General features: G+C 43.3%; 1 protein-coding gene across 1 annotated transcript in view; it reads right to left on the reverse strand.

The window, feature by feature from the left end:
* Positions 1–1036: 1036 nt before the first annotated feature.
* Positions 1037–16352, reverse strand: part of cacng2b (calcium channel, voltage-dependent, gamma subunit 2b) — a gene marked incomplete at its 3' end in the record, with an annotated part of 59815 nt that continues 44499 nt past the window's right edge. The window contains exons 3-4 of the mRNA XM_083905568.1: positions 3770–3910; positions 1037–1560 (exon numbers count right to left, since the gene is read on the reverse strand). Of these exons, the coding sequence (XP_083761694.1) occupies positions 1037–1560; positions 3770–3910 (665 nt within the window). The remainder of the gene's footprint in view (positions 1561–3769; positions 3911–16352) is intronic.

Raw genomic sequence — 16352 nt, forward strand, 5'->3', positions numbered from 1 at the left:
AGAAAAAAAGAAGGTAACGTTTTCTCCAAAGATTGTTCTTTAAGTTTCAAGCGTAATGAAGCCCCGATTAGCCGCTCAAAACTCAACAAAAAGAAGAATATATTGAAATAGACACAGTACTGTAACATTAAGTTCTAGTTTGTCGCTCCCACTGGTATCATTGTTCAGTTTGTTCAAAAAAAAAAAAAAAAAAAAAAACACAGGTTCCTTAAAAGCAGATTGGATGATTTTTGATTCGCATGCATGTAAATTCTTAATTCTTGTTTTTTTTGTGTGTGTGTGTGTGTGTGTTGTTTTTGGAGTCAGTTAGCTTCACCTTGCTGGTTGGTTAGCCACGTAGCTCGCGTGCACTACTCGGGGGTCTTTGGTAAGTAGTGACGCGGTCGCAGTCGCAGTCCACACACACACAGTCCTTATCCTCGGATTACCCAGAGTTCCCTCTTCGCTCGGTCGGGCGAGAAAAAAAACAACTAAAGAAAAAAAAAAAAAAAAAAAAAAAAACTTGAGGTCAAGTTTTCAGCTTTTAACAAAGATGGCCAGAGTTTCCACGGAAAGGCCAAAAAACATCTTTCTCGTTGTTGTTGTTGTTGTTGTTGTAAAAGAACGTTTTAATGTGTCTAAAACTAATCAGTTTATCAAGTAGAGCGGCCGTGTCACGTGACGGATCCGCCATCTTGGTTCAGTTTCAGTTGTCCTTTTTTCGCCGATAATATTTTTTTGCGCCAGGGAAGTCTCGTCATGATTTTATTAACATATATATTCATATATTTATATATAATCAATACATATATTAACTTATGTGTGTGTGTGTGTTGCTGGCTCCTCCCCCTCAAATCTTTATAAACGTGTTCAAAACTTGTTAAACAATGGTAGATGGGAAAATCATGCATTTTTTTTTTTTTTTTAAATACTCAGATCATCGTTTTCCCCCTCTCTCCATCTCGTCGTTTTGCCGCCTTCAGCTCCGCCCCCACATTTCCTGTCGCGTGATCTATTTTTTCCCGCCGTGTCCGAGAGAAGAGAACCTCCGCCAGTTTCATACGGGCGTGGTGCGCCGGTTGGCGCCGCTGCCTGAGTCTTTCAGGTCCTTCTGGATGCAGTTGTGCACCTGCAGGAAGTTGTGGTCCCTCTCCGTGGAGTTGTAGGTGGCCGTCGGCGTGCCCGTCTGGCCCTTGGGCAGCGTGTACATGGACAGCTCGGTGGACGGCAGCGCCCCGAACGCCTTCAGGCCCACCGGCGACGCCTCGCGGGAGTGCGACGGGTCGGTGGAGCGGGACGAGGAGCGTGAGCGGCGCCGGTAGCGGTAGCGGTAGCTGGGGATGCGCGTGATGGCCGCGCCCTGGAGGTAGTCGGCGGCGCGCGCGCCCACGCGCAGCTCCCGGTGCCGGTCGATGAACATGTGCACGGCGAGCACGCCCACCATCTCGGCCATGATGAAGGAGAGGGCGCCGAAGTAGAAGGACCAGCCGTACGAGTAGCTGTTCTTCTTGGAGTCGCTCTTGGAAGGGTCGCCGGCGTTGGCGGATATGTACACGATAATCCCGATGATGTTGCTCAGGCCTGTGACGGGGGAAACAACAGCGGGATTAAATGACAAAGTCACCGCGATTCAATCTGGAATACGCAACATATACTACCGCTCAAAAGTTTGGGGTCACTTAGAAATGTCCTTATTTTTGAAGGAAAAGCACTTTTTTTCAATGAATATAACATTAAATTACTCAGAAATACACTCTATACATTGTTAATGTGTTAAACGTCTGGTTTTTAATGTACATAGGTGTATAGAGGCCCATTTCCAGTGTTCTAATGGTACATTGTGTTTGCTAATGGCGTTAGAAGGCTATTGGATGATTAGAAAACCCTTGAAAACCCTTGTGCAATGATGTTAGCACAGCTGAAAACTGTTTTATCTGGAATAAAAATCATTATTTCTCATCTTGTCAATGTCTTTACTATATTTTCTATTCGCTTTGCAACTCTTTTGATGAATAAAAGTCTGACTTTTAACGGAAAACCTGGAAAAATGTGTATAGGTGAGCCCAAACCTTTTGAACGGTAGTGTATATTTGTTATCACGAGTGCTGTGCACGTCGGTTAACGGTTAGCATTAACCGCGCAACGCGTTTCCATGACGAAAGCTAAACTTCAAAAACAGAGGCTACACTAGTTATTTGTTGTTGTTAATAAACAGGCCGCTCCGGTTCGACTGTAGGCGTGCTAACTGGCGCTAAAGGAGCTAACGCAGCTAATGGCGCTAACGCAGCTAGGGGAGCTAACGGAGCTAACTGGTAAACGGTGCCTGGACTTTGGCGTCGCCGCACGTAAACGTGACGGCGCGCGGGTCTTTTTTCGGTCAGTCGTCATGGAAACTTGTCACGCGTTCACGTTGACGCCGTTATTACCGATCGATAATTCCGTTATAACCTTTCGGCAACGTGTAAGTCATGTGATCTGAGAGATTTAAAGCCTTTGGTCCAATCTGACCAGTGATGGGACAGAGAAAGGACGCTGCTACAGGGAATCGGTCCGTATTTATAAAGTCTTGATCACCGCTCAAAGCTGCTTTTCACCCACAATTCTTCCTGTTCCCCTTAATCTCAACTGTTCCACCTCAACTTTTTTCCTCCACAAGAGGCACAACTGCGCCAATAAGCGAAAAAACAACAGCAAAAATGCACAAAGAGCCAGCGAGGCAGTTCTGAGGTGTGAGTTCTGCTCAGGCCTGATTGAGATGGATCAGATCAGAAGAGTATCAGGGACACCTTATTTTTAGAGCGTAATCCCAGTGGCCTCCTCTTAGCCTAGCAACAGGGCAAGAGAGAGAGAGAGAGAGAGAGACAGCGAGGAAGAGAGAGAGAGAACTGGATCTCTCACTTTTGACTCAGAGGGGAACTATAGTTATTTAGCGTGGCACAGTAGGCCGTGGCCTAGAACCACGGTACAAACGGCACAAAAAAAAAAAAAAAACCTCACCAAAGTGCTCTGACATAATGGAAACCTGCGCTATCTTTGTCTGCCTATCGCCTCGTCCTGAGGGGAACGTTGAACCCTACACACACACACATTCTTGTACTTGCTGCGTACTGAGGACCGGGTATAAGTGCTGATAAAGTGAGGACCGGCATTTCCACTTTATAAACACAATTACAAATGTCTACTTCACGAATGACATATATATAAAGAACTACTAGGTGCAGTACCATAAAATGTCTGCAGGTGGCAAAAAGCGTGTGAAACAGCAGGGCTGGACAACAGGTTTTTGTACCAAATTGTGGACCAGTATAGCATGTTTACAACCTCAGGAAGTGATTTCAATAAAAACAAAGTGAGGACCCGGCCAAAATGTCTTCACTTCTTAAAAAAAATGACCTCACGTTGTTGTTTAAAAACCCTCACTGATCCTTAGTATTCTGCAAGTACAAGAACACACACTCACACCTCATATTATATATATATATATATGTTCACTTTTACTTTTGCATTTACACCATAAGAGACGGAAATGTTTCTTTTTTGTCACATGTCTTAATTGCTGTCAAATTTTCACAATAAAACATAGATGCAATTTGACATTTAAAACAAATCTTACTCACCAATTTTTGACTATTTTTGAAAAAAAACCAATACAAAATGCATCAAAATCATGCATTAAATCCAGAGTGTGCAAGTAAATGTGCCTTTTTGACCAGGAAATAGAGTTAAAAGACAGGAACCCTAACTGTCCTGATCCTGAGTCAGAGTCGGTGGACGTCGGTCGTGACCGTACCTGCGGAGACGAAGAGGATGCCCGAGCTGAGGATGATGTTGTGGCGCGACTTGTAGAACTCGCTGGCGGCGATGCACAGGCCGCCCATGAAGAGCAGGATCACGCTCATGATGGGGAAGATGCTGGAGGCTCGCACGGCGCCTGCGTGGGAAATATATGTGCAATCAATAAATGGACGGAAGATGAAGTCATTAGCCTAAATATGTTTGCTTAAATTATAAAGGGCGTTAAAGCATTTCTAAAGCAAGTCAACTTTATTCCAATACACTCTTAGAAATAGAAGTACTAAGGAGAATTCTTTTTGGCTCCCTTTTGGAGGGTTCCACCAAGAACCCTTTTAAAACCCTTTATCTTTATGTTTTTCAGAAGCAAATGGTTCCAGGTAGAACCTCAGCCCTCGTAGAAGGACCCTTATTTGTAGAACACGTTTAAAAAACAACAACATAAATGGTATACAACATAAAATCAATAACAGTAGAATTAAAACAGTAAAATATTAGACATAATAAAATAGTAAAAAAAAAAAAGTGTGACTATTTTTATCCTGAAGTGACGGCCTAGGAGAAGAGCGTGCCAATTCTTGGGATAAAGGACATTTTTGGAATGAGCGGAAAAGTTGCTGAGGCATCTTCTCCATGATCCAGAAACATCTGTTGTGTTGCTTTCATTTACTCGGTCTCGACAGCTACAGTACGTGTGTGTGTGTGTGTGTGTGTGTGTGTGTGTTTTCGCGCCGAATGCGACACATATTTTTCACACGATGAGAAGAAAAAAAATTCTCCTTGTCGCTTGCTTCGAGGGGGCACTTGATTTGAAATGAGTCTGAAGTTGTAAAAAAGTAACTTCACTTCAATAGTGGACCCATTGTCCTATAGATAGAGGGAGATATCAACACAGATGATACAACACAAGAAAAGCGATAAAGATAAAAATAACATTTTTAAAAAAGGTGAGAGGACAACAGGTCTCAGAGAAGCTGCGAACTGTGCCGTTCTCTCACTTTTTTTTTTTTTTTGTTGCTTTAAGCAGAGTTGAAAAGGAAGGATTTTTGACTCTGACTTCCTGGATGTGGGAATGTGGGATGTGGGTCTTTGTAAACTTGCCACATGTGCTTCGTGTCAGTCGTATATACCATGCTGGAAAATATCAATAATGCTAAAATACATCTAACTGAGCAGAACGTGTAGTGCATGTGCTGGATAACTGAGCCCACTGGGATGAAATGTTCGAAAAGTTATATTCTGGGTTGTTCTGCTGCACTTACACTACTGTTCAAAAGTTTGGGGTCACTTAGAAATGTCCTTATTTTTTAAGGAAAATCATTTTTTTCAATGAATATAACATTAAATGAATCAGAAATACACTCTATACATTGCTAATGTGGTAAACGACTATTCTAGCTGCAAACGTCTGGTTTTTAATGAAATATGTACATAGGTGTATAGAGGCCCATTTCCAGTGTTCTAATGGTACATTGTGTTTGCTAATGGCGTTAGAAGGCTATTGGATGATTAGAAAACCCTTGTGCAATGATGTTAGCACAGCTGAAAACAGAATAAAAATCATTATTTCTTATCTTGTCAATGTCTTGACTATATTTTCTATTCTAAGTTTGACTTTTAACAGAAAACACAAGAAGAATTGTATAGGTGACCCCAAACTTTTGAGCGGTTATGTAGATATAGCGTGAAAATAAATAAACCGCTGGATTTTGTCGACTACTACTTCACTTATTTGTTACAGTTTTGTACAAAGTCAAGTTTGAGCCTAGTTTTGGGTGGATGGAGGGAACAGCCATGCATATACACTCTTAGAAATAAGGGTTCCAAAAGGGTCCTTCTACAAGGGCTGAGGTTCTACCTGGAACCATTTGCTTTCCCGAAGAAAGGGTTTTTCAAGGGTTCTTGGTGACGATAATGGTTCCAGTAAGAACCATTTTGATCCAGAGAACCCTTTAAATCCCCTTTCCTCAATAAAGGGTTTTTCAAGGGTTCTTGGTAACACTAATGGTTCCAGTAAGAACCATTTTGACCCAGAGAACCCTTTAAAACCCCTTTCCTGAATAAAGGGTTTTAAAAGGGTTCTTGGTGGAACCCTCCAAAAGGGTTCTCCTTTGAGGACTAGCGGAAGAACCTTATATGGTTCTACTTAGCACTTTCTAAGAGTGTAGGGTTCAGGTCAGGGTTTAAACTCACAAAAAAAACCAACCAAAAACGCCAGAATACTGGTCAGTTTCAGGTCGAGTTTGGACAAAAGAACACCACTTATGAATAAATAAATACATTGGTTGGAATCACATAATTACATATATGTGTTAAAACAAAACAAGGAGTTTGAAGAAATAACAATGTATCCTGGTTATAAATGTGGTAAATGTGTTGCTCTCCAACATTATATGTTAATAACACTGTCATAGCATGCAAAAATCGCTATATTTGGACTAAAAAACATTAATCTGGGAGACGATATGCTAACGCCAGACTGAGTTTGAGTGGGGAAACCCGGGTCTTCTTGCTGCAAAGGCAAAGGGTGCGAACCACTACACCAACCGCGTGGCCCCCAGGTGACGCGATTGGTTCCATTTTTTAGTCGATTCTGAAGTTTGCCAAGAGAGAAATTTCAACTTGTTCTTCATGAAAATGCAACTGAGAAACGCAGCTTAGCAGCGGATTAACGACTGACTGTGTTCATGCGCTGCTGTTCCATCAAAACCCACGTATCCTGTTCAGTTGGAGGGAAACTGAGCTTGTAAAAAAAATAAAAAATAAAAAAAACAAAGCGGGCCAACTGTCTGCTAATGCTCAGCATGTAAGTGATTTGTAATAATGTTTCTCTATGTTTCCCCTGTTGGATCTGCAGAGTTATTAGTTTACTGGTGCTATTTTAAATTAGAAAAGAGAATTAGGGAAGGCTTAAAGAGCACACACACACACACACACACACACACACACACACACACACACACACACACACACACACACACACACACTGAAACTATTACCCAGAGGAGTAGGGAAGAAGATAATGACGATAATGGCACAGTTGCTGATGATGGCCCTGTTAACCATATATATATATATATATATATATATATATACATATATACTGTAACTAGGCATTAGCTGATGTTTCATCTCATAAATGCCATATACAGGCAGGTGACATTAAGCTAATGGCTCCAGGCCAAAGTGTTAAATTAGATCTCGTTTTTATGATTATTTCTCTCTCTGAATGACATCCTCGTATGTGAATAAATGCACAAAAAAACAAACATGGCTGTTTCCTTCTTTTACTTCCCCTCGTTTCTTGCTGCTGCTCTGTTTTTCTGCTGCAGTACAGTGTGTTGTGTACACTGTGTGTATGTGTGTGTGTGTGTAGCCGGCTGACTTATGGTTTCATTAGCCGCAACAGAGGAGAGCCTTGTAATTGTGGCTGAATTATAGAGGTGGGGGTGGACATCTTCACGGGAACACCCTGGGGTTCACCCACCCACACATCTACACACACACACACACACTACAGTAAAGTGCAGCAACAACAACCAACCCCCCCCCCCCATCCCCCCCCCCACACCATTACTTTGTCATAGGTTTATAAGCTGGAGCCTCAACAAGCAACAAAGTGAACACACTCATCGATCAGCTTCCCACCCACTCGCTCGCTCTATCTGCTGCTCCAGAGTGGGGTGTTTCCTATACGCACTGTACACTACCCACACAGGAGCAATCTGCTCTCTCTCTCTCTCACACACACACACACACACACACACACACACACACACACACACACACACACACACACACACACACACACACACACACATCCACATTCATTTAAGTCCTGGCGTGCAAACACACGCACATTTTTCCCGCCCACGTGGGAGGGCCCAGCAGCAAAGTACGTTGGTAGTGGGAACTTGGCAAAAAACGGCGAAAGGGAATAACTTTAGCGCACGGCTAACAAACGCGTTGACCAAAGGGGTCGTACCTACGTTCCACCGGGTCCTATGTTCCCCGTTTTTTTCCAAAAAAGGGTCCTATGTTCCCCACTTTGTATGTGACAGGGGAATATGGGACCCTTTTTTTTGAAAAAGGTTAGGGTTAGGGTTAGGGTTAGGGTTAGTGAAAGGGTCCTATGTTCCCCGGTCACATACAAATCGGGGAACATAGGTACGGTCCCTTGACCAAACACGTCGAAAGAGAAGAACGCCAGGCAGATGTGTACGCCTGTGTGTGCACGTACGTTCGTGTCTGAGTATGTGTAGTACGCGCACTTCGTGATTCCACCTGAAAATAGCCGCCGCGCGTGACGTGCGTGCGAGCGAGCGGAACGACGTATGACCGATGCTGAGGTGACGTCGTCCGCGCCGTCTCCTAGCCGTCACGATTTGCCCGAGATTTGGCATTATAGTCCGAGGATCCGCTGGTCCGATTATAGCAACGGTAAGGCGGCGTGTTGCTTCCACATCCGAGTGCTCAGAGGGAATCAGGACAAAGAGCAGCAAAGACATTGTTGGCTGTTTTGTGGACGAAGAAAGACATGAGGTTAAAGGTCAGTCGTGCAGAGTATACGTAAAGGTGTTCTCGGCCACAATTCTGAGCCACCTGGACTTCTATTGATCAAAATCAGATCTTCTTGAAGGTACAATTCCAAAATCGGGTGGGTGTAAGGGTGAAGGAGCAAAGTGGGTCAACTTTCGCCATTTGAAATCCAGGTCATTCCTGTTTCCTACCAGGATGATAGTATCGAAGGCCACGAAGGAAAAGGCCTTATGACGTCGTTCCCTAGGCGTTCCAAAAGGAGAGCAGAAGCAAAGGCGTCTTCAGTTGATGGTGCAGGCAAACCGGTGTGAATCAAAGCTGCCAAAGAGGGCAGGCAGGCCTGATCCTGGTCCGGATTCCTGCGAGCTGGTCTGCGCGTACTTTACCAAGAACACTGTCTGGTCCTGCAGCTTTTTCCGAAGGGTTAAAAGCCTCCTCAGCCTCTTGTTCGGCGTAGACCGAGTGGGCGACTGGTTTGGAAGTCTGTGGTGGTTGTGGGTGGTTTTGTTGGAGCGTTCTCTGCAGCTTTGATAATAAAGTCTTCTCGCCATGTTGTACTGGTTCCCTGTTCCCGTGATTTGAAGGCAGTGTCGCAGGCTCTCTGGAGCGACTGAACCTCCATGGTCATCCGGGGTTTTTTGGTTGGATTATGGAGTTCTTCAACAGTTTAGTCCCTCTGTACGTCTGCGGCTCCAGATGTTCGAATATATCCCACTGTGTACGAGCGAAACAGACCTGCAGCTGGGATACTGCTCCCTCAGGCCAGGATTTTATAGCTTTTATGGCTGCCTTGGATCTTCTCCTAAGGCGGAGGTTGTATGCTGGGGCAAGGAACAGTTGTTGATGGTCTGACATGCCCCCAGTGGTGTCGGGGTCTTGCTCTGGGGTGTGCATGCTTTGAGTTTGAGTGTACATGGTAATGGTCTCTGGCGGGACACTTCACGAAACACAGTCTTTAAGCAAGCTTTATTTGCTTTGTCCGTTTATGATGTCACGCAGCTGAGAGACGGCTATATGGTGACATTAGCATCAAGTGGAATATAAACAGCGGCGATAATCACCGCTGTGAGCTCTCTGGGCGGATAAAACGGCCTGCACATGACAGTCATTAGCTCTCGGTTATGAGAGCAATGGGTGTAAATCACTTTTGCTGTTGGTGGTGCCCGGTGCATTGTGTACGTTGACGCTAAGACCTCAGTGCAGTGTCCAGGATGGAGCCAGGTTTCATCACAAATTCGCTTATTTTCCACCATCAGCAGCTCAAACTTGGATGGATCTTGTGTTGGTGAGGAAGATACTTTGGTAGGGATTGTGTTTGTGAGGCAATCTCCTTAGCCTAGCAAGAAGGGAGAGCCCGGGGAGGAGGTCTTGCTAAGTCTACTTCTATGTTGCGAAACCACTGGAAAACCCTTGTAGCATCGGATCGACATGCAAGTCCAACATTCTCAATCAACTGTGCGTGGGGCGAATGAGTAAGTGCCCGATCCCACATACTTCACCACACATCCTCACATAAACCAGGGCTACCAACATCACCAGAAAACACATCATACATCCTACAATCCTAACATATCAATGCAACAAAAAGCTATGGTTAGCTGGGTTGGTGTTAGCTATGACGGATATAGCGAGTTTAGTTTGTGCAATTTATGCTTTTGCTCAAAAACTACCAGAATTGGGTATTTGGCAACTTTGCACTCCCATAGGATGAGTATACCAACACTGTGTACATATCCACATGAGGGTTATGGGTGCCAATCCCAGCTGACATAGGGCGAAACGCGGGGTAATAAACCCTTGACAGAGCCCGATCTAACCACGACACCAACCTTTTGGCTTCACTTATTATGTATACTATGTGTGTTTGATGGTCCCGGTCAGCGTTCCACAGAATTCCATTATGTCACTGCAGGTACTCGTAAGTTCAGAAGAACAACGATGCTTGATGCTTGTCTTTATTTTATTATTTTCAAGCCAATTACAGCCAGCAACGGAGCTGCTGGCCAACATCTAATCCCATTCAACAACACACACTTGTTCACACACTCATACAAAGACACACACACAGAGGCTTGTGCAGCGATTCTACCGATCCTGACAAGGTCAGCACATACGCCACACTGTGGCCAATATACGGCCACAGTGTGGGTAAAGTTCAAATTTACCCACAAAACTACCAAACTACACTCCAATAGTAGTAATAGCAACAGAAATTAAACCACCAAGACCCCAACAACGCCCTCACTAAACGCTGCGATGCAACCCATATCAGCATGGGGTTTCAAGGACGGCGAGAGTTCAGACGTGATGGGCAGTTGTGCTATACATCAAAACGTGGCTTATGTAGGACATCGCAGAGTCTCAGGTGGATGCTGGGATGTCCTTGGACCGTCATCATCATCCTCGTCTCTTTTGTGCAGAACAGCCTGCAGCTTCCGTTGTAGGCCATCGCGAGCTTCGCCCAAATCTGACGGCCTCCAAAAGAACCGGCGTCAACGTCCGTCCGTACACGTATTTACGCACCTAATCTGTCCCTGAACGTGTCTTCGGATCCCGACACAGATCCACGGCCGCGTTTTAACACGGATGACGAGATTTCTTTTCTTTTCCTAGTCATTGTTCATGTTTATGGGCAGGGGAAGAGGTGATGTAATGCTACTTTTATTAGACAGACTGACAATCACCTGTTTTTTTTTTTATTGGACTGCTGCATTTTGTGATGTGTTGATGAAGTGTTAATGTTCTCATCCTGCCAGTTTGCACTTGGATCTAAGCAGCTTGTGATTTGGCATAATTTTTAAGTCTTTTTTTTCTTCTTCTTTTCTAAATGTGCAACTCCAAAAATGCTCCAAAAGCGTCACAAAAGAATAGAAGAAGAAGAAGAAGAAGGCAGGGATTGTGCTGGATGTTTCTCAAATTACAAATAAGTCCAAAGTAAGAGGGCTTGAAGGACACCGGAGGACAATTAGACGTGGTCCAAAATACCAGAAAACAACATCAGGGTAAAGACAAGTGTTTCAATAACTGGAAAAAACGTTATTTAGCATATTTAAAACAATTGTTTTCTCACAAAAGTTGGTGAGCAACCTCAGACGATACAACTGCAACTGATCCACTGGATATTAGCCATGCTGACATGCTCCTTCTTTATAAATCGGACAGTTTTCAGTGCGGGAAGTGAGATATGAAGTGTCAAAAGTCAAAATAAAAAAAATAAAAATAAATCAGGGTTCAACAGATCAGCAAATCTTCAGATGTACGAAAAACTTGTGCTCAAAGTTAAACGTTGAAAAAAAAAAAGCTCCCACTCTGTGTTCATTTCCTGCGAGTGGGCAGTCGTCTAAATGTAAATATAACCGGAGACATAAAGAGCTTTTATGTTCGAAACTAAAACTAAAGTGGAAAACAAATATCGACGTGAATGTGAAGTGTTCTTAATGTTAGCGGAGGAGTCGGGTTTCTTATTCTGCACAGACTGTTTCTCTGGAGGTCGAGCGGTCGACGTCACTGGGGGGCGATTTTGATCATTTTTGTCTCTTCAAATGCATCGTTTGCTCCAAACAATGTGGATCTGAGGATCTGAGGAGGTTGTTTCCTTGCTAAGAATGAGGGTTTAGCTCAAATGCACACAAACTCCAGACTCTACACATGGTCCAACCTGTGTCTGGATGCTGCTCTGTTTCTAACTGACTTCTACCTCTAAATCCTAGGAACTTTTCTTAATCTGTAAAAGGCAGACGTTTTTACTCGCTGTATTGGTTTGTAAAAGGTCCCATATTATACCCTATTTCTCCAAGTTGACCTAGTTCCCTGGTGTCCTAATGAATGTCATGCTTTGGTCAAAATACCATAAGGATGAAGCACCACAACAGATCTATCAGCCTGCCAAAATAGCCCTGTTCAGAAGTCGCTCGCTCGTTTTAGTAGTATCTCTTTAGGTCCACCTTAAAGGTAAAAAAGTAAAACTAAACTTAAGGGACAGGAAATGACATCAGCCACAGAGGCTACTGGGAGCTAACAGCAGTTAGCATTTGGAAAAGTGATCGTTTGCAGGCTCTAGCAGGCACAACATATATAACATGTATCCACTGGACAGATAAATCCTCTGAGGATGGAAGTTTGTGTAGAACTCTGTGCTGCACTGTGGAGCCAAGAATAGAACTTTTGGCAGACTTCGAAACGCGATACGGTCATTTGGGTTTCGGACGCGAGCCTCGCTCATATTCTGTCACTAAGTACGAAGAAGAACGCTAGAAGAATTTGTAGAAGTTTGTGTAGCACTCTGCGCTGCACTGTGGCGCCAAGAATATAGCTTTTCACGGATTTTTCTGAGACTTCTGGTTTTCGGATTGCCGAAAATTGTTGAAGATTGTTCTCACATGTTTTTTTACGGACAAAGGGGAGCTCCGCGAGACAACAATTCCAGGAATTTAGCTCATTGTGACGTAACAACGAGTTTTCGTACAACATTGCGTGTTTTATCTCCTGTACGTAGACTGAGGAAGACCACAAAAACATGAGTGAGTCGTCTTTTTTGCACACTTTGGTGATTCAAGAATACTAAATATAAGATTTTGCATAATAAGGGACCTTGAAAGGAACCGCGAGGAACCGTCTGATTTCATGTATTTACATGTCAAGAAAAGTCTTTTTACATGGATAGCATTGAACGACGTCAATGCAAACCATTTGATTTAGTTCAAGTCAATTAATACAACTAAATCTGTGTGTGGCTGATTGTACAACTACTGCAGGAGGAAGGCTGACTGACGACTCGGCCCTTACATAACCACATGTACACATTCAAACCAGAGAGGTGGGTGATGGCTCAGAAAATGAGAGAGAGAGTGTGAGATCGAAAGGGGCCCTTGGGGAACGAGATAAAGAGCGAGGGAGAAGGAGAGAGAAAATGAAAATCTAAACCGAATGACGACGTCCATCCTTTATCAAATGTTGCCGTTTCGGTCGTTGTAAATTGGCGTCGGTGTCGGCGGAGTGTTTCGTCGCGTGAATCATATACGCGCTGCTGCGCGGTCCAGTTCATCCACGTTTGAGGATCTTTCCCCCCCCCACTGAAATTGACGAGCTGCTCTATTTCCCCCCCCCGACGCGAGTGCGATCGCTGTAATCATGGAGCGCTCGGAAAGTGCAGCTCCACAGATCTACGACCCACTGCTGCACTGCACCGTTTGGTGGACACACAAACACAGAATGTTGCAGCAGGTGTCGTCCGTTTTGCTGCTACAACAGGTTCTGTCACGTCAACTCCGGACTTTTTGGAGCAATTATTGTGTTTTAAAAAGGACTATAAAGACTATAAATCTCGCAGTGAAAGCAACTTTTATTTTGCCTCTATAGAGCTCGATGCGTCTCATCTCTTCTATACGTCCAAATTGGTGTTAATAACGTCTTCAGGAGCGGGTGTTTGTACCGTAATGAACATCGCTTTGTTGCCTGAGGACAACTTGGAAGTAAGAATATACTGAAAAGCCACCAGGGGGTGTGATTGCTGATTAGAAAAAATTACCTCTGCTCGTTTCAGGTTGTCATTCAATACCACATGATGTCCATTAGGGTTAGGGTTAGGGTTATAATAATGTTCTCATTAGGGTTAGCTAGGGTTATGGTTAGCTGACCCAAGAAGTTCAAGGCTTCAAAAACTCAGGATCTCAGATTCTTTGAGCTGCACATCAACAGAGGTTCAATTCACTTGTAACTATTGGTTTATTAAGGTACGAGCACAAGACCCTATCGAAACTCAAGGAGTTATTTAGTTTTTCGGTTGTTTTTTTTCAGACAATAGTAAGTTTTCCTTTACCTTGTCCGTCTATCAATCAATATATCAAGGAGATCTTCTACTTCCAATTTTTCCCCACATCGGACTTGGTGATAAGTCTGAAAGTGGTTCGGGGAATGTGCGTCAAAAAATGGAAGTGGGAGGGGCTAAAAACTGACGAAAAAAAACTTCTAGTAGGTTCATCTACTGTTGGGTTTAACTGTGCTGTACATGAACGAAACTTGGTACAACCGTTTGTTAGGTTGGGACGGTCAAAAAAGTCGGTATAGACCTTCCCGTGAATCCTACAGGAAGGTCGCCATCTTGGATGTCATCATAGGAGAACCCTTTTTGGCTCCGGGTAGAAACTTTTTATAAAGGTTCAACCTGGAACCCTTTTGAAGGGTTCCACCAAGAACCCTTTTAAAACCCTTTATTCGGGAAATGGGTTTTAAAGGGTTCTCGGAACCATTAGTGTTACCAAGAACCCTTGAAAAACCCTTTCTTAGGGAAAAAGGCTTTTCAGAAGCAAATGGTAGAACATCAGCCTTTGTAGAAGAACCCTTTTGGAACCCTTATTTCTAAGAGTGTACCACGTTATCCTCACTGTTGTAACCCCGATCAGTCACTTTATGGAAGCTCACATGATAGCCAGTAATAGTCAGGATCTCACATTTTAAAAAAAAAAAATGTGTGTGAGACAATGTAAAAAAGTCTGAAGCAGAGGAGAGAGAGCGAGAGAGAGAGAGAGAGCGAAGCCTTCGACAAAACAAACGTTGCATCATTTTTTCCGTCTGTCACAACGTGTCACCATCCACACTTTTACGTTGTCGGGTAAAATTTGAGTCACTTAGCCGACACTACCACTTCGCTCCCGCGATTTAGAGGGACGGAGCGGGAGCAGAACACGCTTTGGTGATGCCATATCGCTGAGGGATTATGGTAAACACACACACGGATAGAGAGAAAAAACCCAAGCAAAGGAGTGCAAGAGTCAGTGCATTTGTGCGTTTACATGCTGCAGTCCATAAAAGCGGTGCTCGGGCAAAAAAACCCAAAAACAAACAGAAGAGGAACAGAAGGGCAATTTGTGCAAATGCTCTCCGTCTCGTACACTTAAGTACCTGACACAGCAATGTTAGATCATCAAATACATACACACTGAGTGTGTGTGTAGATATCCAAGAGCCCCCCCCCCCCCCCCCCCCAATTAAAACACAACAATCTCGGCTAAACTGAACGGCAAGACGGGAAGGAATCGCTCTCTACAGGCAATTAAGATCGGTTAAAAAGACAATGCTGCCAATAAGTCTATGGTTTCCTTTGCTATGACTCTGTTGCTGTACATAACTGTGTCCTCGCAGGGTGACTTGATCTTTAATTACCTTTGAACATGGACACTGTGTTTTTTGATACAGATGGGTACAAAAGAATAGGTTGCTCCAGAATCTGGACATTTGTTGTATAAAAATGGTAGTATGCCGTCCAAAATTGGTCAAAAACGTCATTGTATAGTATGTCGTCCAAAAATGGTCAAAAACGTCATCGTATAATATGTCGTCCAAAAATGGTCAAAAACGTCATAGTATAGTATGTCATCCAAAAATGGTCAAAAACGTCATAGTATGGTATGTCGTCCAAAAATGGTCAAAAACGTCACAGTGTAGTATGTCATCCAAAAATGGTCAAAAACGTCATAGTATAGTATGTCGTCCAAAAATGGTCAAAAACGTCATAGTATAGTATGTCGTCCAAAAATGGTCAAAAACGTCATAGTATGTCGTCCAAACTTGGTCAAAAACGTCATAGTATGTTGTCCAAAAACGGTCAAAAACGTCATAGTATAGTACGTCGTCCAAAATTGGTAAAAAACGTCATAGTATAGTATGTCGTCCAAATTTGGTAAAAAAAAAAAAGTCATAGTATAGTATGTACAAAAATGGTAAAAAATGTCATAGTATAGCATGTCGTCCAAAATTTGTCAAAAACGTCATAGTATAGTATGTCGTCCAAAAATGGTAAAAAACGCCATAGTATAGTACGTCGTCAAAAACGTCATAGTATAGTATGTCGTCCAAAAATTGTCAAAAACGTCATAGTATGTCATCCAAAAACGGTCAAAAACGTCATAGTATAGTATGTCGTCCAAAATTGGTCAAAAACGTCATAGTATGTCGTCCAAAAACGGTCAAAAACGTCATAGTATGTCGTCCAAAATTGGTCAAAAACGTCATAGTATGTCGTCCAAAATCAGTCAAAAACGTCA

Source organism: Microchirus variegatus (assembly GCF_963457635.1).
Source record: "Microchirus variegatus genome assembly, chromosome: 19".
Classification (NCBI taxonomy): domain Eukaryota; kingdom Metazoa; phylum Chordata; class Actinopteri; order Pleuronectiformes; family Soleidae; genus Microchirus; species Microchirus variegatus.